The sequence below is a fragment of the Leguminivora glycinivorella genome, chromosome 1, assembly GCF_023078275.1.
Source record: "Leguminivora glycinivorella isolate SPB_JAAS2020 chromosome 1, LegGlyc_1.1, whole genome shotgun sequence".
Classification (NCBI taxonomy): domain Eukaryota; kingdom Metazoa; phylum Arthropoda; class Insecta; order Lepidoptera; family Tortricidae; genus Leguminivora; species Leguminivora glycinivorella.
The window spans coordinates 23,127,512-23,151,115 of record NC_062971.1 but is presented as its reverse complement, the minus strand read 5'-3'; the positions used below and the strand labels follow the sequence as shown (position 1 = coordinate 23,151,115).

The 23,604-nt window shown below is 35.6% G+C and overlaps 1 protein-coding gene across 1 annotated transcript in view; it reads left to right on the top strand.

Annotated features, from left to right (window-relative positions):
- LOC125233346 (ATP-binding cassette sub-family G member 1-like) overlaps positions 1-23,604 on the top strand; it is a 59,845-nt gene that overhangs the window by 10,632 nt on the left and 25,609 nt on the right. The window contains exon 2 of the mRNA XM_048139330.1: positions 5,109-5,471. Within this exon, the coding sequence (XP_047995287.1) occupies positions 5,330-5,471 (142 nt within the window). The 5' untranslated portion in view covers positions 5,109-5,329. The remainder of the gene's footprint in view (positions 1-5,108; positions 5,472-23,604) is intronic.

The following is a 23,604-nucleotide window of genomic DNA, read 5'->3' as shown; positions in this document are numbered from 1 at the left end:
ACATATTTTTTTTTCACTAGAAAAACTTAAAAAAACACATCAAATATTTAGATTTTCGCTTCATCCTTCAAATGAAATATGATGTACGGTGTCATTGCCATCAATCTGTTTGACGTTACTTGTCACAGTTGTCACGCTTACAAAATTAGCAACACATTGACTTATAGAATAAACTGTATAAGCGTATTAAAAAAAGATAATATAAGTGTCTTTTTGTTTATTGTATTGCTCATGTTAGTTTGGTTACTAATGTTACAAGAAACGCCCGATATTATTAATCAGCACTGCCCTATCAGCAAATACAGTGGAAACCCTGCGGACTTGTTCACCCTGCATAATGACGTAATCTAATGTGTCCAAAACTTATACTATATACCTTTATAAACAACTGAACAATTAAGCCATACGAATAGATAATAGTTATTTGTAATACAAGGGGGCAACGTTGTATTTTAACGCCGAGTGTGCAATTGAAAAACGAGCATGTGAAAGGATTCTATAGTTGAACCACGAGCAAAGCGAGTGGTTCGAGAATAGAATCCTGAACTTGCGAGTTTTTTAACACACGAGAAGTAAAATACATTTGCACCCGAGTGTAACACAAAACTTTTCCCCTCACTATAGCGAGGAAACTACAACGCAAAAAATGCGTTTATCACTGCTTCCAGTAGTTCCACACAGGAGGTAAATCATCTTCATTACTAGATTCACCTACTTTTATCAATTTTAAAGCAGTTAATTTGACTTTATTCAAGGTCAAATTACTTTACCCACTAGTGGATAAAATGCGTTTTTACCCGCTGGTATTAACACTTTCGCTACCAAGAACCCGACTGTCGGGTACACCGCTCGTAGAAGCGTAGCCGATTACATGGGTTTCCCCGTATGTAGCGAAAATGTCGTAGCGCCGCGTAGAGCCCGGTTTCGAAAGTGTTAAAGGACAAAACACGTGTTTCCGAGCTAGTGAGGGGAAAATAAATAAATCATGATTGCATTGTTTTCAGCTAGCCGTATGTTGTAAGTTTATTGTAAAATATCGATTCGTGAGCGTCAGAATGGCGGGTGTACATCAAGCAATCCTGGTGTGGTAAACGTCAGGAGAACAGTTAGTGCTAGCAATGTACCAAATGTGCGCCAAAATTCGACCAATGTGCTCTTTAAACTCCAGAGATATTTAAGAAATTAATGACACCCGCCATTCTGACGTCAGGTTGGCGGGTGTACTTCCAGTTCTAGCTAGTCGCTGCCTACTCAAGGGTGAAAGTACTGCCTAAGGTTAGTGCTCGCAATGTGCTTCCAGTTCCAGTTCGCAGTATCCAGTAATCATTGTATGTGTATCACTTTTTTGTGTAAAGCGCCTGCATGTTAATGCTGCATTGCAGGCAATGAACATTGCTATTTTATTTCAGCAGGCGTTTATAAATATATTTATTCAATCGCATATTACTCTTCAACGACTCTCTGAATTAGTTTGTGCTTCATACATGTGGAAGCACATTGCGAGCACTAACCTTAGGCAGTACTTTTATTCTTGAGTAGGCAGCCACTAGCTAGAACTGGAAGTGCACCCGCCAACCTGACGTCAGAATGGCGGGTGTCATTAATTTCTTAAATATCTCTGGAGTTTAAAGAGCACATTGCTCGAATTTTGGCGCACATTTGGTACATTGCTAGCACTAACTCCTGACGTATACCACACCAGGATTGCTTGATGTACACCCGCCATTCTGACGCTCACATCGATTCGCTTTAAAATAGTTCCAAATTTTAAACCGGCTGCGTGAATTTAACAGATGAAACTTTTTACTTTATTATGTACATACGCAGAAAAAATATAATTGAAGCAAAAGATAATAGGAGCTACATGCAGACGATTTTTTGTTTATCACCGTAGAATGTATAACTGTATATTATACCGCTATCTTATCGCGGTTCGTGATTTTGGTAACAAAAAACAGTAACTATTAGTTTAGCTTTTTAATGATAGTTACAATACGTTGTATTTTTTTTGCAGAACAGAAGATTTGCAAAGAGACCTAACTTTTTTATTTGTTTTAGAATTATTTTTCATTCAATTACGAGACATAATTTAAACAATAAAATCTAGACATTCAGAAACTGATTTTGATGTACCTCATTATATGTATGCCATCCAATATTTCAAATACCATTCAAATTTCATTCATTCCATTATGTAAGGGAGTCCCATCTGCCAACAAACTGTCCTGCAGTTTGGCAGAAGATTTAACATTGTGAAAAAGGGTTTATTTTGAGAATAAACGTTTTTTATTTTTTTATAATTGTGACTGAACATTCTCGTTTGATGCTCCTTGGTGGAACGCTAAAATGAGATTTGTTGATGAGTACGCATCGCTCGCACGATATGTCGCATAGACAGCACGCTTGGCTCGCATGCGTGCGTACGAGTAACGTAGCACAACGGTGTCAATGACGCCACTGTACTGGCTCCCATCCCAACATTTTGAATGCCCGCATGTACTTATTAAGTAACTAGCTTTTGCCCGCGGCTTCGCTCACGTTAAATTAGAAAATTGCGGAATGCTCCATACCAAAAAGCATTCTGATGACTGCAAAAACAGACACGGTACCTACCTAATATAGTATTTTTCATCACATTTGCTGTTTAAAGGTCTCATTGCGTCTACGTGTACTGAAGCATATTGCTATTTTATTCCCAAGGGAATAATGGATTTAGTTTTAAAAATTAATACAATCCGTACAATACTTCAGGCAAAGGATGTTTCAATCAGCCAAGGATTTTTGTTGCACAACTAAAATTTGACTATTAAGCTACAAAAGATATTATACGGTATGAAAAATGCAATTTATTTATGTTTTAGAATTATTTCAGTGTGTTTTGCATTTATTTCGTAAATTTAACTCAGATAAATCGTTGTAATTTACAATCTGACAATATGTTCTCGACTCGCGCTTGACCGCGTGCCAGCGCGAGGCGCCCACCGTTGCCTAGCAACGGAGAGTACAACAGATCAAAATTAATGAATGAATGAATGAAAAAGAAGTAAAAATTTAGTTCAATTATATGCTTTTTTGAACATTGCATTAAATTTATATGCACAGGATTTTCGTGTTTGTTTTCGTTCAAAAAGTGTTTGTTATCAAAAACAATGGAATTTAATGTGAATAATCTGATATAGATGAAGATACACTACTGGTCTTTGCGCCGTCGTTGCGTTGAAGGTTTTGCCTTATGACTTTTTTTTTGTATTTTTCTCTCAGATGTGATGAAAAACATTGTGTGTAACTCAGAAGGTAAGGATATTAAATAATATCATTCTTTAACCATTCTTATCTGCCGTAGGGTATCTACTGCGCTCTCTGTCGAGACACTTTTACCGCGTTGACCCAGTAAGCCATAACTGCTTTATTATTATGCACTTATATATGACATTAAGTATTGCAATACTGACAATCCAAATGCTTTTTTATAAGTATTATAAATACATACCTAAAATTTTAAAATAACATGTGACGCAAATCGGTGCCGTTTCAATTAATTTTACGGTTTAAGTAACTTTATATTTTTAAGTAACTCACGCGACATGTTTCGGAGAACAGTGGACCTCGGAATCAGGCGAAGGGACCTGTCCCCATTTTCGTAAGCACTAATTAAGAATACCCAGAACCAGTTTGCAAAAGTATCTAAAAACACAAAAATGCATTTAATTTTAGTATAACTCTTAATTAACTTACGCCACCCGCAGCTTGAATAGTCAGAATAAATACCTTGATACTAGATCCTACTTAGGTATATATCAAATAGCTGTTAGGTTATTATTTTATATTTACAATGTTTTAATTAATAATCACGTTTTTCTTGTCTATTTAAGCTAAGTCCCATGTAAAAAAGTATCTATACTGATCGATCACGTGACGCGTCACGTGACTGATCCCTTCATTTGAAGTTTTGAACGAACGATTAGTCAGAGGCGACATCGGGACGTTAACGGTCGAGCAATATTTCGAGTATTGGTATTTGGTAATTATAATTGTAAACAGGTCTGTACGGTTTGTTTATTAAAAACAGGGAAAACATAAATGACGGTCATATTGTGTGCATTAAAAGCAGGAGTATTATATCCTTTGTGCCAAATAAATGTACATAGTTCGATTACAACCAACTTTGTTTCACTTAATAGTTATACTCCTTTATAGTAAACAGTAAATTGTTTGCAAAAGTAAGATAAGTACCACTAGTAGTTCGCCCCGAATTAAGATCTTGCGGCTAGTGGCTCGCCAAAAACTATGTATGTATTGTATACCTACATAGAATTAGTTGCGCCGTCAGCAATGGATCAAAACAAGTGTATGTTTTATCACAAGGTCTGTGGGAGCCGATCAAATATAGGTAATGAAATCAAAACACTCCTTTTGCTTTGCCGTAGTCGGCACAAAAATAAAAAAATACTTAAGTTATTGCGTAACAATTTATACACGTAAAATTTTAGCTTAGGTAAAATAACAACGAAATACCGGGAGGTGTCCTTAGCCAGCCGTGTTTTCCAAGTTGAACGTATAAGAAGTTCGTTGTTAGTAGGTACTTATTTTGCAATGACACAGAAACATGTGAAAGTGCATGAATCCTTCACATAACTAAATATACACATGAGTTTTATGACTCATACAAACAAAGGCGAAATCGTATAGGGAGGTACGGTCGTACGATGTCAATTCGAAAGTGTACGAAATAATAAAAGCCGGTACGGGTACATACGTACTTCGTACCATAATAAATATTCTGCTTTCGGCGGAGTGGGAAAAAGGTGAACACTTCAAAAATATATATTAATTTAGTAGTATCGATTAGCATACATATTATTATGTATTAATTGAGGACATTCATTACCTATATTTGTAGGTATAGGTGATCAGGATCACTGCCTTATCTAACATACCCATAAAAAGACTGTTAAAATAACGTTTGTGAAAATAGGTTAATGTAACTATACTTATAGGATATTATAGGCACAGCGGCCTTGCTGTGACATTATCGCGGTCACCCGTTATCGACCACATGTTAATTAGATAATTACTAATAAGTAACGGTATATTCCCTTTATTTACAGATCCGTACAGAATGGATTACTACCGTGTTGAACTTGGGACTTGTTCGTAACCTAGAAGATTCCCTCGGGTCAACGGCGACTGATACGGAGCGGCGGCGGCGTCACCACGCTTTACCCCAGTCCACGCCTCGTGGCCGGTACACGCGGACCTGTTGAAAAGTGTTTAAAGTGCCCGCCGACTGCCGCAAGTAATTAGTGAAAGTGACGGTTCCGTTAGCGCCATGAAACCCGCGGCGGAGTCGACCTTGAGTGAACTGGGGAACAATAATGTGACTCCCCTCATACCCCGGACATCAGTGTTGTTAGAGTTCAAAAACATCAGGTGCACCATCAACACATTCTCATTTAACAAGTTACGATTGGGTAAGTGTTTGTTTATCACTCAGCTGTTTTTTAGTGACATAAGAGAGTAAGATTATGAAATTGAACCGGTTCATTATTATGTGGGTCGCCAAGACCATGCTAATACTGTCCAACATCAAAAAAACTTTGTTTACTTACTCATACCTATTTGTATAAAAAATGAAAATGAAAACGAAAATGAAATATTTATTTTTCAAGTAGGCATATTACAATGCGCATATGAACGTCAAATAAAGCTACGCCAGATCCAGATAAATAAATGATGGATTTTAAGATGGGATTTTTACGGTAAAATTTTCTTTTACCCTAGAAAATGTCTTATCTTTTGTTGTAATTCCAAAATTACCAGATAGTAATATGTTTGCTATTGTCGGTCAAAGAATGCAATAAAATAAATATTTTCATATAGGGATTAAAATGTTGTGGAAAATTTTTAATGAGTACATATTTTATTTTATAAGTAAGTATTTAATTTGATGTTTGGAATCTAAGAAATATGATTATCAACAAAATCGAGCGTAACTCATTTTATTCAAGAGAAACTGGAATAAGTGTTCGTTTTGTAAGCTAGACAAAGATCGGTTACCCCCGTTTCACGTAGGCAACACAAAAAGAACTGTCCAATAAATTTATATTTTGCAAGAGATAAATGCAATAGTTTTACCAAAAAAATCTTACATTATAATCCTACAATGCGAATTAGATTTTATATTAACTAACAACGCAATTAGTTTCAAAAAATGTCTTAAATCCATAACATTAACTAAAATATCGCTATATCCATAATACAACGTGGCTTGTCATATTTCGACCAAAACAAAACTCTCAATACTTACTTTGTGTCTTGGAATCAAAATACTAATGTACCTACAAGATATTTTTAAAAGTTGCAGAACAAAATGTTGGTCAATTGGAGAAGAGAGAGAGAGAGAGAGAGAGAGAGATAGCTGGCAGTTTAATTTTTGCTCATGTTACAAAACAGAAACAAATTATACCAGGGGCCCATTTCTCAAAACTGAAAGTTACAAGTTACAAGCGGAAGTCTCTTTTCAACTTGTCATATTAGACATTGACTTGTAAATTGTGACTTGTAGCTTCGAGAAATGGGCCCCTGGTATAATTTAGTACGTATTTTAAATAAGAGATAATAGACACCTACATGTAAATTATAAACATATGACACACGCCTCGCGCCTGTATTACGCATCACGCGCATATTTATTTCACTGATTACATTTTAGTAAATGACTAAGTATTATTGCTGACTCAATTAGTTAATGAGCTCTAACTCACTTGTATTTGGGTCGCCTGAATGTCTAGGAACGAGAAGACTGGAAAACCTATGAGGCGTTTGTTTGCTCAGTGCTGGGACAAAACAGGATCTCAATAATAATATAATCTTCATTTCAAACACATAGGTATAGTAGAACTTTACATTGACACATCCGTACTTACTAATATATATATATATGTATTATAAATGGGAAAGTGTGTGTGTCTGTTTGTTTGTCCATCTTTCACGGCAAAACGGAGCGACGAATTGACGTCATTTTTTTAGTGGAGATAGTTGAAGAGATGGAAAGTGACATAGGCTACTTTTTGTTTCTTTCTAACGCGAGCGAAGCCACGGGCAAAAGCTAGTATTAAACAAAGACTTGCATGTAGTTGTAACTCAATAACAAGGCAGAAGAAATTACTGCCTTCATCATACTTTGCCATAAAGAAAGAGCAGAGATAGCAAAGAAGCGGGCAGCGTGAGGTTTTCGTGACACCACATCGTAATGTGGACCAATCAATTTATTATAGGTAGGTACTTAAATTTTATGGCAAACTTAACTTTTATCTTCATGTGGTTAATGAGGAAATTCCACTTGGCATAAATATAGCACTATCCCTTTATGTACAATTGAATGGTTGTATACGATTTACGCTGCCTTTTATTTATATGCTGTACGGTTTTCCTGTTTATTTATGTTAGCAGGAATCACCACACTTTACTTATTTCCCAAGATTAATAAACTGAACTTATTAAACTGAAATATTTTGTAATGTTCAATCACAAGGTACACGAACTACAGTGGATTGATGTGGAATATTAGGTACCCTTACTGCACCCACCGCCCCGTATAGGTACCCAACTTTAAGAGGATACAGGAGCGAAAATGGAAAGGAGCCCCCCTTTCAACTTGGGAATTTTAGTAAAATAAACAAGTGTTATTAACTAGATTTATCGAAAAAAAATTGTCCATTTAAGAACAACTCAGTTAAAAGATATTTCAAATAAATCTTTAAAATCAAGGTTCCGCTCTCGACTGTTTCCTCCTTCAAAACTTAATCAATCGGAACGAAATTTAAGAATCTGAATTACAATGAAATAATCTGTGTCGGACCGTTTAGCTTTTTTGGCTAATTGTTACCAATCTTGAGTATCACACCTTTTTTGCGCCACAATGAAAAAGGCCGTTTTTTGGAATTTTTTGGTTGGCTCTAGCGTCTTTAAAAAGCAGAATATCAAAAAAATCAAAACGGTTCGATACAGATAAGAATAATAACAATATGTGTTGAAAAAATCATTGCTCTATCTTCAAAAACCAGGGAGGAAATAGTCGAGAGCGTTTGTTTGGAGAATTGACCCTCCTGTATCGTCTTAAGGCGCCTACGGACTATGGGGTGTCAGTTCTTTGGCGCTGTCATTTTTTACTTCTAACTGACAAGCCTATACCGTCCGGCCGACTGATCATCAGCGAAGCCCACAACGAACATCTTCACACTTCGTCAGGCCACAAATACAAGGAAATACTGCTTGTACTTATAAACACGTCCTTTCAGCTCTTTATACAATTGAACGTTATTAGATTTATGTGTATTTTACATATTAATAATAACAGTAACTGGTGCTAAACGATGACATTTAATTTTATTACCGTCATAAGACTCACAATAACAAAAACTATGTCAATGACATTTTCCTTTCGCAATTCCGTAGGTACCTAGCATGGAATACCTAGTTGGTCTTACTATAATAAAAAACAACATTTTAAATAAGCGTTTTCTGTCCTCCGGAAAGCGTCAAATTTCAGGCCGCTGCGCTGCGCTAAACGAAGTTACCGCTTCCTGTCTCCGCTGGTTCCAATATCTCTATGGTATTGTCTAAACCAGTAATTCATTAATTGAAAATGTACTTACGCACTAAATATCAAATGTCTGACAAATCATCAGTCATCGTTTTTTCATTGCATAAAGCAAATCACGTGACGTGACTTGTTTCTTAAAATTTAAAATAAATATACGATTACTCAATAATATAACGAAGTTTACCTACTTACTCAAATAAGGTCACATGAGTATCGAATGTTAACAATAAGACTTAATGCCTTCTTACCATATTGGTGTAGGTTTTTGGCTCTTGAAAAATAAAAAATCAAAGCATTAAAATTCATTAAATAATAAGTTAGGTCAACGCGGCCAAATCCGTCATTTGTAAAATTCTGTCCACGTACTTACTGCTATTCAGCAAAGGACTTTTCAATACACATGGTGGCCATGGTGCTAATTTATCGGACTAGTGCGAGAACAGGTGCCGTAGCCCGTAGCCGAATGGCATTTCTGCGACGCGAAACGAAAACGAAACGCTGCGAAAGGTAGTCTGGCTCTGTCGCGCCAATACGCAAGAGCGACAGAGATAGATATCTACGAGCGTTTCGTTTCGTGAGCGTTTGTGCCATTCGGCTACGTACCCTGGTCCATTATGTGCCTATATCAAAACTTCAAAGGGTCATATTATGTATACTGAAAAACGAAGAGGGAATTCTTAACTCGTGTCGCCTTTATCGCCACTCGTTCCGGACTTCCTCTTTTCCGCACTTGTATTGTAATGTAAAGTACTTTACGTGTTTTTAGTTACAACTCTCTTATTTTTCTGCGATTGGTAATGAATGATCTCATGTACATATGAACCAGAATCCCTACTAATTTTTGCTTTTATTTCTGAGGTATAAAATATTATACCAATTAATTAGGGCTATTAGGTTACCACACTCTTAACTCATCAAATTAAATAACCTTGTGTATGACGTTAACGATCTCAATGACGACATGCTTAACGTTAGATGTCACCAGTCGGCCTAGAGCTAGACTAAATGGCAGTCGTTGAGCTAGACGCCGATCAAAACGCAGTCTGGCTTTGTCGCGTTAAGAGGATACGGTAGCGAAAATGCTAAAATGAAAAGGAGCCCCCCTTTCAACTTGGGAATTTTAGTGCTATTAACCAGATTTATCGAAAAAAAATTGTCCATTAAGAACAACTCAGTCAAAAGATATTCCAAAAAAATCTTTAAAATCGAGGTTCCGCTCTCGACTCTTTCCTCCTTCAAAACTTAATCAATCGGAACGAAACTTGAGAATCTGAATAACAATGAAATAATCTATGTCGGACCGTTTAGCTATTTTGGTTAATTGTTACCAATCTTGAGTTTCACACCTTTTTTTGCGCCACAATGAAAAAGGCCGTTTTTGGAAATTTTTGATTGGCTCTAGTCTTTAAAAAACAGAATATCAAAAAAATCAAAACGGTCCGACACAGATAAAAATAATAACAATCTGTATTGAAAAAATCATTGCTCTATCTTCAAAAACCAGGGAGGAAATAGTCGAGAGCGTTTGTATGGAGAATTGACCCCTACCGTATCGTCTTAATACTGAAAAGCGATAAAGATAGGTACGATAACGATAGGTATTATCGGGAGCATCTAGTGGACATTCTATTTTAATGGTATTGCAAAAACATAAGGTAGTTTTCACTTGTGAACAGTAACCCCATTTTTCGAAAATCATCTCTTAGACTATCGCGGAATACTAATTTAAATGTCAGTTAATTTGCTCCTTAATTTTATTGATTTTAATAAATATCATTTCTTTTTATCATTCATGAGCACCACCCTACTAGTCACGTGTCAATAACATAATGTTATGAGTTATAAAATTTGACATTGTCATTTTTTTATTCTTCCCGTCAGTTACTACAAAGACTTTCATAATACATTATGAATAATTTGATGAATAAGCTATGAATCAGTAACTGATCTGTGTAACGAGTAGTCACCATACGAATCGGTAAATGTAAAATAAAAATAAATGTGCCCATTTACCCACCTCAGTGATTTACGAATGTAACTCATCTCAGTGGCCTTATCAGAGCATAATTGGTGTCCCTCTTGTGTTAATTTGCAAGCTATTAATAATGATGCAGTAGGTTCAAACTGATTTTACCTAGATTTGTTTTAGGGCTTTGTACCAAAAAGATACAAAATGAACAAGGGTTCATTTTGTATACTACGGGTATTTGTATTTTAAGGGTTCATTGTGTTGTAGGGAGGGACTCCGTCCGTCTCGTCTGTCTGTTATATTTAATTACGAGTATTCTTTCTCGACTTCACCTATTCGAAACTCGAGTGTTTACTTTCGCTCTATAGAAAGAAACACTACTAAATATGTTCCTATGGTTCTAAAATCTACTCAAAAAAGTAATTTATGCACGAAGCCTAAAACTATGAAAATGATTCCTAAAATTGACAATATCCTGTAATTCACGTAGTAAGGTACCTACTCGTTTTCTTTTATTGTATACGTAAAACATGCAAAAAAATAACATGAGCTACTTGCCCTAAAAGGAAGACATAGTCCAAATGAAGGAAGGTTTCAGTTTCGAGTTGTATGGCCTTTTAATTAAAAAAAATTACACGGCCAAGGTAACATGAGTTAATAGGTACGTGTAACGCACCGACCAGAAACGTAAATCCACTCATTCGAGGTTTATACCTATTACAAACAAGAATAGTATTTTTCCAAAAACTTAGGTGTGGTGGAAAGAAGGTGCCTATTGTGCCAGTCCGGAAAGATAAGTGTCGTAAAATGTATGGATTGTATGGGCTCTCTTACACTCCAAGAGTTTTCCTTTTAGCACACATAAGTAATCGAATAATTAAATTTTATTCGCATTAGGCCGTTTTCACATTATCCGATCCGATATCGGATGTCGGACCGACATCCTACATCCGATAAACGCTTCTGATAGTGTCGGATGTAGGTCCGATAAAACGCATTGTTCCAAATCAATGAAATATCAAAAATATTAAAAAAATGTTTTATATTTAATAATTAATAAGCACTATATTCTAAATATTATACAATTGTAAAATTAAAATAACGAGCTTAAAAAATACTCAGGGTGTCAGGCAAAATAAATAATTTTACATTCAACTATATCTACTAAAAGATGAAAAAACTAGTATCCGCAATTCGGACCGATGCATTACAACCCTTTTTTTTTTCAATGGAGATTGTCAACTAATTTGAATTTTGATCATTAACAGCTGTTTAATAGACGCCGTTTTTGTCACGCACACTACTACAAACGTATACCTACATTATATACGCACACAAACAAATATTATCGGCCGACAACTGGCGGGGGGGGGGTCCGGCATGCCAAAAATGGTCGGAAGCGTCTTGCCGATATCGGCGATGGTGCCTCGGACAAAAACTGTTGTAGGAGAGTGCCATCGGCATTAAATTCGCAATTTTTGCGTTTTATATCGTTTTTTAGTAATAATGATCTATTAAATACATAAATGAAGACCTGCACGGGTAGCATGGTCGCGCGATAGACGATAAAATATCAGGCCAGATGTTTTATCATTTATCGCGCGAACATAATTGCCTGCCTGGTTGTCTTGGATGGATTGGAGATTGATTTACGTAGTTGGACATATTATTTTTAAGTTTTTTATATTATACTCTGCATTATTTTTCAGTTTTAGAAATATGTGGAGAGTGTGATGTACTATTAGTAAGTGCGATAGGGACGGCCAAATGTTTTATCATTTATCGCGCGACCATGATTCCCGTGCTGGAAGCACATAAATCTTACATTTTACATCCTTCCTACATCCGATATCGGATCGGATAATGTGAAAACGGCCTTATAGGTAGGTACTTTTAGAAATTATGCAAATTAATAAATCGGGTACCTTATATAAAATAAAATTTAAAGTAAGCAAACATTATGAAACTTAATGACATGTAAAAACTTTAAAGGCAATGACTTGTGTCAGACAAAATAATTACATTATAATTTATTAACATTGTTTTTCGTAACTATGATAAGTAAGACATAACAAATAACAAGAGGAAGTAAAAAGTTTTGTCAAAGGTTAACGACGATATGGCCCTAAACGTCGTAGTCGTAGTTAGTAAAACAATTTAATTTCGTTAACTAAGTATAAAAATAATGTCTGAAGTACGACGGTCCAATTTATTATTTTACTTACCTACACGTTTAGTTCGTAGGTATCTAACTTTTGTATAATTAATAATTACTCGTAAGTAATCAAATTATTAAAGTTATGGACATCGTTATAAATTTTGTTATGATTTAAATACTTGTATAAAGTACATAAACAAATGTATGTATTTACTTGGTGCAAGTACGGGACAAACGATCAGATGTTAACATTAATGATAGGTACCTATCGACTGTCCGAACAAAGTAAACATTCATACGCCAGCAGAAATTGTAATTAATGATGTAATTGTGTCAAAAAGGTTAATAAGTATAGTTGATGTTGTTTCGCGTTGAATCGGCAAAATGAAAACTCGCGCAACGCTTGGATTTGGGTGCAAAGAGCAACATGTCCGATACACGTGTATCAATAATTCTGGCACATAATACAGTGATAATTAGTCCTGTAATTTGTGACTACTTGTAAACCTGCACAACAAGTTGGTATGGAGAATTTCAGTGATCGACCACTAAGCCTTTTATGAAAATATCGTCCAAACAACATTTTTAAATTGCAATATAATCTGCACAAAAATGTTTGTTTTGGTTAATTGATACAAATTAACAAATTGTATAAAAGAAAACCGGCCAAGAGCGTGTCGGGCCACGCTCAGTGTAGGGTTCCGTAGTTTTTCGTATTTTTCTCAAAAACTATTGAACCTATCAAGTTCAAAACAATTTTCCTAGAAAGTCTTCATAAAGTTCTACTTTTGTGATTTTTTTCATATTTTTTAAACATATGGTTCAAAAGTTAGAGGGGGGGGACGCACTTTTTTTTCCTTTAGGAGCGATTATTTCCGAAAATATTAATATTATCAAAAAACAATCTCAACCTATCCAACAATATATCACACGTTGGGTTTGGAATGAAAAAAAATATCAGCCCCCACTTTACACGTAGGGGGGGTACCCTAATAAAACATTTTTTATTTCTGCACTTTGTTGGCGTGATTGATGTACATATTGGTACCAAATTTCAGCTTTCTAGTGCTTACGGTTACTGAGATTATCCGCGGACGGACGGACGGACGGACGGACGGACGGACGGACGGACGGACGGACGGACGGACGGACGGACGGACGGACAGACAGACATGGCGAAACTATAAGGGTTCCTAGTTGACTACGGAACCCTAAAAATGAATAAGTATTTTTTTTTTTATAGTAAAAGCATGAAATTTTGTATAGTAAAGACATGAAATTTTATACAATCAAACGATTTTAAGTTTACGATATCAATGTAGATGTAATATAATTTATATTGTGATCTAATGATATGTATATCGTCACTAGGTACTTTTAAAAAATCTCGTATCTCACGCTGTTCCTCAAAGTAAAAAACCGGCCAAGAGCGTGTCGGGCCACGCTCAGTGTAGGGTTCCGTAGTTTTCCGTATTTTTCTCAAAAACTACTGAACCTATCAAGTTCAAAACAATTTTCCTAGAAAGTCTTTATAAAGTTCTACTTTTGTGATTTTTTTCATATTTTTTAAACTTATGGTTCAAAAGTTAGAGGGGGGGGGACGCACTTTTTTTTCCTTTAGGAGCGATTATTTCCGAAAATATAAATATTATCAAAAAACGACCTTAATAAACCCTTATTCATTTTTAAATACCTATCCAACAATATATCACACGTTGGGGTTGGAATGAAAAAAAATATCAGCCCCCACTTTACATGTAGGGGGGGTACCCTAATAAAACATTTTTTTCCATTTTTTATTTTTGCACTTTGTTGGCGTGATTGATATACATATTGGTACCAAATTTCAGCTTTCTAGTGCTAACGCTTACTGAGATTATCCGCGGACGGACGGACGGACGGACGGACGGACGGACGGACAGACAGACATGGCGAAACTATAAGGGTTCCTAGTTGACTACGGAACCCTAAAAACGCAGTAAGTCTATATGCATTCCATACATACTTACTACAATTTTCTTTTCATTGACAGACGAAGATACAAAAAAGTAGTGACGATATGTAAAATCTTATTATATGTAAATCTATCAGTAATAAATGTCACAAGACTACAGACTTACAGAGGTGCCTTTACTAGGGAGGTTAGTTATTCGATATTTATGGACATGTATAGAATATACTGTCATGGACGTGTTTCCGCATCGTTCTTTAGTTTTAATATTTCTTTATAATGCACATAAAAAGCATCCTACTAGAAATTGTATAGGTAAATTAATAAATTCATTACAAGGTCATACATACTTAGGGGACCCGTTTATTCTGATAACGATTGGGACAAAATGTACACAGTACGTACATACGATGACATCAATAAGTTTGCAGTCTATAGTATGATTAGCTACGTCAACTACATCGCAACTTTTTAAATTATATGTTGAGCACTTAGACTTCTATACCAAAAACCTTTTGTGCCTATACGAGTTTCTTTTATTTTATTTATAATTTTTAAGCAAAAAAAACCGCCGCTTTTGGGGTTCTGGTGAAAGGTACTTGCGAATGTTGGATTATGTAGAAATGTGTAGGTATTTTTTAATGTAAATCTTTGATTATTGATGGAAATACAAATGAATCTACGTATACCGTTAAGGTTTAAGGAGTTTCCTCAATTCCTCATGAACCCAATATCCGATTATAAGACATCGAGCTTGACAAAGTTTGACTTGAAAACTCAAGATGCTTAACAAAAATAACAAAGAGAACAAATCTCCTAACAAATAAATGTCATTGTTCTGAACTTAAATGCACGCTGTTCTTATAAAAATACCAAAGTCACTATAAGTGTACCGTCCTGATCATCACCAGAAGTTCCACTGCACCAAATGTCACTGTTCTGGAAGTAAGTGCATGCTGTTCTTATAAAAATACCAAAGTCACTAGTAGTGTGCCGTTCAGATTTGAGGAGTTCCGTTCTGACCATCATCAGCAGTTCCACTACAACAAATGTCACTGTTCCGTATGCATGATTTACTTATAAAAACACAAAAATCACCATATGTATGCCTTTCAGATTTGAGGAGTTCCCTCGATTTCTCCAGGATCCCATCATCATAACTGGGTTTTGATAAAAATGGAACCAATCTGTATACATATACATTCAATAAAAAAAATCAAAATCGGTCCAGTAACGACGGAGATATCGTGGAACAAACATAAAAAAAACAGACGAATTGAGAACCACCTTCCTTGAGATTTGGGAGCGGCGGTTAAAAATTACCTACACAAGCTACACTACCAAACTTTATTTGATACAATGAAGGAATATCCTTACGTATACGTACGGTGTGCCGCCTAACATTTCTACTTACCTATTGTATTCGTAGATGTACTTACATGTATTGTACAGTCAACCAATTGGAAGCCTAGGCCACTCTACAACCATGTCAAAATGACAAGCAGTAAGAGATTTCTTACAATCTGATTTATAACGTCACTATGACATAGTTCTACAGTAGCCTAGGGTTCCAATTGGTTGACTGTACGCCTGTAAGTATTTACTATGTTACATATTAAAGTTTAGATGGATTAAACGCTTACAAAAAAATCAGGTATTTTAAGTTCACTGGAAATAAACTAAACACGTCGGACAATAATAACTCAATAGGATATAGGATACCTATCCTAGTTAATCTATAACATGATTGGATCTAGAGTAAGCCCACGTAAAACAACATCAAAACTGATTACCGGGTCATTGATTACGTATTAAATGCCTCTCTGGCGAAAGAATGTTTCAAATGTAAAATATGCACTGAATTCATTTTTTTACTGTTCGCTGAAGCAAGCTACCTGACATTTTAGCTAATAGGTAATAAGTAACAGTTAACCAATCGATAAACGAAGTTTGATGCAATGATTGGCAAGCAACGCTTCGTTAGAACACCATGTCGCATGCATAAAATGTATACGCATTACCCATCCTATATGCACGGGTCTCGCAAAGCGTGTAGATTAACGCATGCTACTAAGAAATATACAACGTGTATTAAGCAATTTTCCAGCAAGCTTATTAATATGACATTGTATAGCTAGTTTACTCAACAGAACGCCTCTCGAGTGAGAGTCAGACTTGCGGCCAAGCGCTCCACATCGCGGTCAATTTTGTACAAAAGATTTTTTGTAGGATGAACTCAATCTCTTCAACAGGTTTTACTGTAAAATAAAATAAAGTCATTTTTATAACAATCAGATAGGCACCTCAGTTTGTAATATTTGCTTGAGTAGGTGTACGAACGAGTACCAAAAACCGTGTTTATTTGCGTAATATTATTTTCTTTGATATATCCTGCATTTTCCCATTTGCAATGAAATAAATTCATATTAAATATTTATGCACCATATCTATATTAATCTACCTTGAATACTACCAACCAGGCCCCGTAGCCGAATGGCATTTCTCCGACGCCAAACGAAAGCGATACGCCGCTGGCTCTGTCACGCCAATACGCAAGCGCGATAGAGATAGATATCTACTAGCGCTTCGTTTCGTGAGCGTTTCGTGAGCGATTGTGCCATTCGGCTAGCCACCCTGGCACTTATATCCCTCAGTTATGATTCAATACATGGAGCATAGGACCATAACACATCATTAGCCTTCGGAAAAACATGCATTAATATGCTAACGTACTATAAATTTATATTATTTATTAAACTATGTATTGAATATTGATGTCTACACTTTAGGTTGTCAATAATAAGTCTTTGTTAAATAGTGCCTACGGGTACGAACGAGTCATGGGTGCGTAATTGTTCGCCACTAAATATTCAATTTTGACCGGTCATTAATTAATCAAATTTAATCGCTTCGTCATACAAGAATATTGCTTCAAATTAATAGCAATACTATCCTCAAAGTTCTTAATAGAGATATGTAGGAGGGGGATATTATGATTTTCTTGTACAGTCGACTACAAATAGATGTATCCACTTTTTCACCTTATTGCATTGTAATAAGGTGATAAAGTGGATAGATACATCTCTTTGTAGTCGACTGTACTAACAAACATTTTTAATGTGTTATAATAAATATTCTACTTGTTATGTTATTGGCGTGAACTCAAAAAAAATTGTCGAATAATGCAAGTTATTAAAATATGTACCTACTACGAATAATAATATAAGTTATTAAAGGATCAAAAGGATAATATTAAACTTGTTAAACGGCAGAAATGTCAAATGCGACTAAAATCATCTGTATGTAACAACAAACTAACTGAAACTTTGTAGCTTGTGTATGGTTCGATCCCTGCAGTGATTCTAATCAAGTAATCAGAATCACCTTGATCTATTTGTATTATAATGCGTTGAATACATATGAATATAAATATGTGCCCGTTATATAATATAACCGCTCGGAGATTACGTACCTATCTATATAAATATTAAGGCCCGTGTCTACCATAAAACCGAACTACCGTACCCCACTATCCCGAGTCCGCTGGTTTCGCAGGAAAGTATGTACCTACGAGTAGTAGATATGTAAATAATGATTATATTTTTTATAAGTATTATCTTTATAGTCTGTATGGACTGGGTGGCTATCGATCGATATAACTTTTTTTCATACATTTTTAGTAGAAACAACGATCATTTCATATAATTATTGAATCAACAGTAACAACAGTATCAATAAGTAACAATAAATAATATACTAACAAATTGTATAATTCTTATTTAATATAATGTAAAATACCCTATAATGGACGGTGATGCCATTATGGACGAAAAAACACAAATCCTTTAAAATAAGTATCTAAAATTAGTTTCTAAAAACTGACGGCAATGTACCAAACTAGCGTCATAGAGCTGCTTAATTTTGAAGTTTCATTTAATTCGGTTATTTCTGAAGGATTTGGCGGCAAGATAAAAGTCATCAGTTGACTGAAAAAAATATCAGGACTAATTCTTAGTAATGTTGCTAAGAGAGTTAAGTTCATGTATAAAATAATAAAAAAAGAATACTCGGTGTCAACTTGAATGAGTTTTACTTACTGCATTAAGCATGAGATAAGGTATAAAACATACTAGTTTGTTGCTCCAAAGATATAAAGAAATAGTGTTATTTTGCGAGTGTCCATAACTGGAACCGGAAAACTGCGTACCTCCTATGATGGACAAGGAACAATTTACGAAACCAAAATTTACAAGAAACAATCCTATGTTAAAATAACCTAAACTAATTTTATTTGTGGTATATAAAGTTGACTTGAGTATCAGTTGGCTTTAAAAGCAAAATTTTAAACTTATTTCACTGTCCATAATAGGGGATACATTACTGGAGAACTGCCGTCCATGATTGGAGAAAAAACACCTCGTTTTAATTTGTTAACTATAAAGAAACCAATATCTATTAGGACTATCTATTCTGCAATACGCTTGAAATGTAAAAGAAGGATAAGACATTCAAGTTTTAACACGCTTAGCTGTAGAATTTTTACACGTATCAGTGAAATATCAAAAATAGCCAAAATTTTATCTTAAACTGTCCATGATTGGGTCCGTTACCTTAGTGATAATTTTTTCGAATAACATTATAACATACTTTGAGTTTAATGCTTACATATTTCCAATAGTAAATAAATTGTATAACACAGATTTGATGAGAGATCTTTCTAAAGCACAGTTAGAATAAAAAAAATTGTACAATAAATTTGATCCATCATTTGCCAGAAAAGTAGATTAGGTTAGAACTGTGACCCCTGGTTCGTTCTCAAAAAAGTGGCACCGTCAGGGTAAAGTGAATGAAAAAAAATGAAAATGGTTTTTTGTACCTTTTTGGATTTAAATATGTTTTTGAGTGCATCAATGATACGGAATTTGCAGGAGGGAACGAAATAGTCGTAAAAACGTAGAACTTATAGCGAGTTGAAATTTTAGACATACAGGAGAAAGTGAATAGACAGGGTAGCAGGGAAAACGTGGCAGGATAAAGAGAGTTTGAATAAAAAAACAAGTTTACCACTAATAATTCAACGTATTTCGACTATTATGATTTCGTTAGGATTCAATTTTTTTTCTTTAAGTAGAAACAAAAGCAAAAAAAAGTATTTTTTTAAACAATATACATTATTTTTTATTCAAAATAGTTGAAGTACAGTAAGTGATATCTGATTATTATTTTCAGTCACGATGCCTGCAGTGTTTGACTGGTAGAGAATGCCTTAAGGCATTATGTACACCATTTTGTACTTTTTTATGTGCAATAAAGAATAAATAAATAAGTACCTACAATCACAGTCTTGTAAAACAACAAAGCACATATCATGATTCACAATGTGAGTTGTACTTGTGCATGTAATGCCTGCAATGGCTGCCCCAGTGGAAGAGTTGGTTCGTCTCCTTGATGTCTCCTTGGTAACAGATGTCGAGATAATGAGGTCAGTATTTAAAATGAGGGCCACTCTAGGGCCGGACGGTGTGCCTTGGCTCTTTAAACATCTTGGAAGTAGATTACGTGGCCACATTGACGACTGCCTCCGAGAGATTATAAATTCTCGTTGGAAGGTGGGCAGACTGTGCCTTTCAAAAAAAGGGTAGTCCAGCTGACTGTCCCTTAGGATACCGTCCCATTGCCCTCCTAGATGAAACTGGCACGATGTTGAGCGCATCATCGTAAGTCTCATCTACTGCTGTGCACGCATTTTGAAAGACACGTGCCCAAACATCAGAGATCGGGTTCTGGGAGGAGCGATATACGCAATTGATGCGCTGCATAAATACATCGGTCTGGTAGCAGAGAAAAGGCAGGGAGCTATCTCAGTATCTCTTGACATTGCCAATTACTTCGGCTTTCTTCCTTATGTGGTAATAAAATAGGCGCATTGCTTCCACGATGCGCCTTTCTATTTGAAGATCATCATTCACCATAGGGCATTACCTTGCAGATAGAGTACTGCTCAATGAATCAGGAGGAAGATGCCTAGAAAGGCGAATGGAGTGTGGTGTTCCTACCGGCTGCGCCATATAAACGTATAGGGACAGGTCAATGAGACTACGTGCTCAAATCAAGACTGACTTCTTTATTCTTCTTCTTACCCACATACATATTCATAATAATCATAACCTACCCACAGTTTTCCACAGGGGTCGGTACTGGGCGCCTGCTCTGGAGCATTGGCTTTGACTTGGCTATCAGAGTAGTCCAACTTCTCCGCATGATCACCATTTGTTATGCCGATGACACAATAGTAGCCGTGAGGGGAAGAAAGTACCAGGATAATATGGAGAGCCACAGTGGCAACTGAGCTCACAGTTAGGCGCATTAATTTGTTTGGGCTTGCGGTGTTACTTGCCACGACCGATGACGTGGTTTTCGAAGGAAAGGTTCGCTTCTGCCCGAAGAAAGTGATTGCTGCCGACCTAGCCAAAATGATAATTGTTGACGCTATACGCCGATCGAAATGCAATCTGGTTCTGTAATGCCTATATGCAAGAGCGATAGGGATGTTGCCTTGCCTATTGGCGGTGAGGCGGTCCCTCTTACGCCCCAAATTAAGTACTTGGGCTTCAAACCAAAATTGGTACTCCGAGGAACATTTTATCAAATTGGTTCCTAGCCTCGTCGGGACTGCTTCGGCGCTGAGCAGACTATAGCCCAATATCGAAGGACCCAATGCCCCATATCGGCGCTTATATGCGAACGTCATCCGCAGCGTGTATACAAAATTTCAGCTCAGTCGGTTGAATATTTCTGCTTCAAATTGGGTTGCAAGATTTGACCTCAACATACATACAAACATACATACATACATACATTGCAAGTTAGTAAAAACCATGTCAAAATAGCTTTTTTTTACTTGTGTTTCTTTATCCTGTCAACAGTCACTTTACCCTGCAGAGTGATGGCAGGATAAAGTTACTCAGGGTGTAGTGAAAATCCGATTAACTAGATATTATCTCCGAAACTGTTGATAATACAACTGTCATAATTTTAATATACATAGTTATACTTCAATACAACATTAAAATGTTATTGGTAAAAAAACTGCCGTATTAATATTTTAAAATAATCATGCCAGAATAAAGTGGACATACCTGTTACAAACTCCGAACGTCACACTTTGAAAACTTCTAACCACAAGACCGCAGCACCTCACACACAAACCTTTACACCGGCGGCTAGAACCATACTGGCTATGTGTTTTACGTATATTAGGGCCTCAATAAGACTTTCTGTGTGTGAGTGAGGTGCAATACCGCGGACGCACAGGATATGGAGAAAATACCGCTGGACAAACTTTGAAGGTGAAAACTAGTGTTCAAAAGTAATCAAAACATCCCGTGCAACGTATATTTAAGAATATAGTAGTCTATTCTCTACAAAAAACGATATTTTATTATCATAAAACTGCAATTTAATAATCTATAGAGCGAAAACTTGAGCAGTGTCGCGTTGTGACAAGGCAGGGTACAGTAGAAAACGGTCTTCTTTATTTTTTTTTTACAAAAGTATTATATTTATAGAAAAAATATGTGTTGGCCTCGATGTGTCACGTTAATGCCTACTTATGAAAATTTTAATTATATGTGAAAATTATATATTTCGCATACTTTCTATTCAAAAACGTGATGGCAGGGTACGATGCCACTATTTTGAGAATTACCCCCCTACACATAACGCGCTGCTACCAGAAAAATAGGTTAGGTTAGGTTAGAACTGTGACCCTTAAACATATGTACTGCTATCAGAAAAGTAGGTTCGGTTAGGTTAGAACTGTGATCCCTTCAAAAAAGAATAAAATTAATTCATGAAAGGTTTTATACAGTTTGCTAGTTATATTGCACTAGTCGTATATCAATAGATAGTTATATCATATAACAGTTATTATAAATAAGTGTTATACGAAATAATGATTATACAAAATAAAAGTAGATATTTTGTGGTTATACCAAATGTTAATTATGTCTAATGAGTGATATATCCTTTAAATATATAGGGGAAGGTTGCTATCATTGGACCACTTAACTTCGCTGCTCTATAATTTATATATTTTACGTCAATAAATAAAACTAGTTTGAGAAGTTTTGATTCTTGAAATCCATTTAAGAATTACCTTATTCACAATAAAAAAACCATAATAAATACAGAAAATTCGTGAAAAGGTTTTCATAAGCTGTTGCCTTCTTTGGACCAGAGTCGCCATCATTGGACCACAAAGTCGCGATCAATGGACTTAGGAAATTTAGACCAATGGTCCAATCAAGGAAACTTATAGAAATCGACAAAAAAATAATTTTGTAATGAAATATTTTTATTCAAGTTTTACAATTAATATATATATGTATATATATTATTTTCATATGTACTAGTTTTTTCTTAAACACTGTTTATTTGCGCACGGCTGAAGTACTATTAATAATTCTAAAAAAAAGTTGCCATGACATGGACCGGTCCGATGATAGAACCTACAGGTGGTCCATTGATAGCAACTAGGTATCATATCAGAAATAAAATTATTAAAAAATAGAGAAATGGCTGGAAAGTATTGTTTTAAATGTGCTCATTAATTTTATAAATGTTTAAGCATTATGCGTCAACACACAAATTCAATTGCAAATGTATTTATACTTTCGTGATTTTATTCCGTCGCGTAATTTAACTTCAACAGCGCTCGAAACACACATGGACCCATCTCTCTTTTCCGGGAAGCGAGGCGCGACTGAGGCTACAGGGTGGCCCAAGATGAGTCCTAAGGTCACCTTGTACCTTACTGGATTCCGTCTAGCACGATTAGATTTTGAAATATTTAAGTGGTCCAATCAAGGCGCTGGTACAATGATCGCAACCTTCCCCTACCAAATTTTGTTATATCAAAT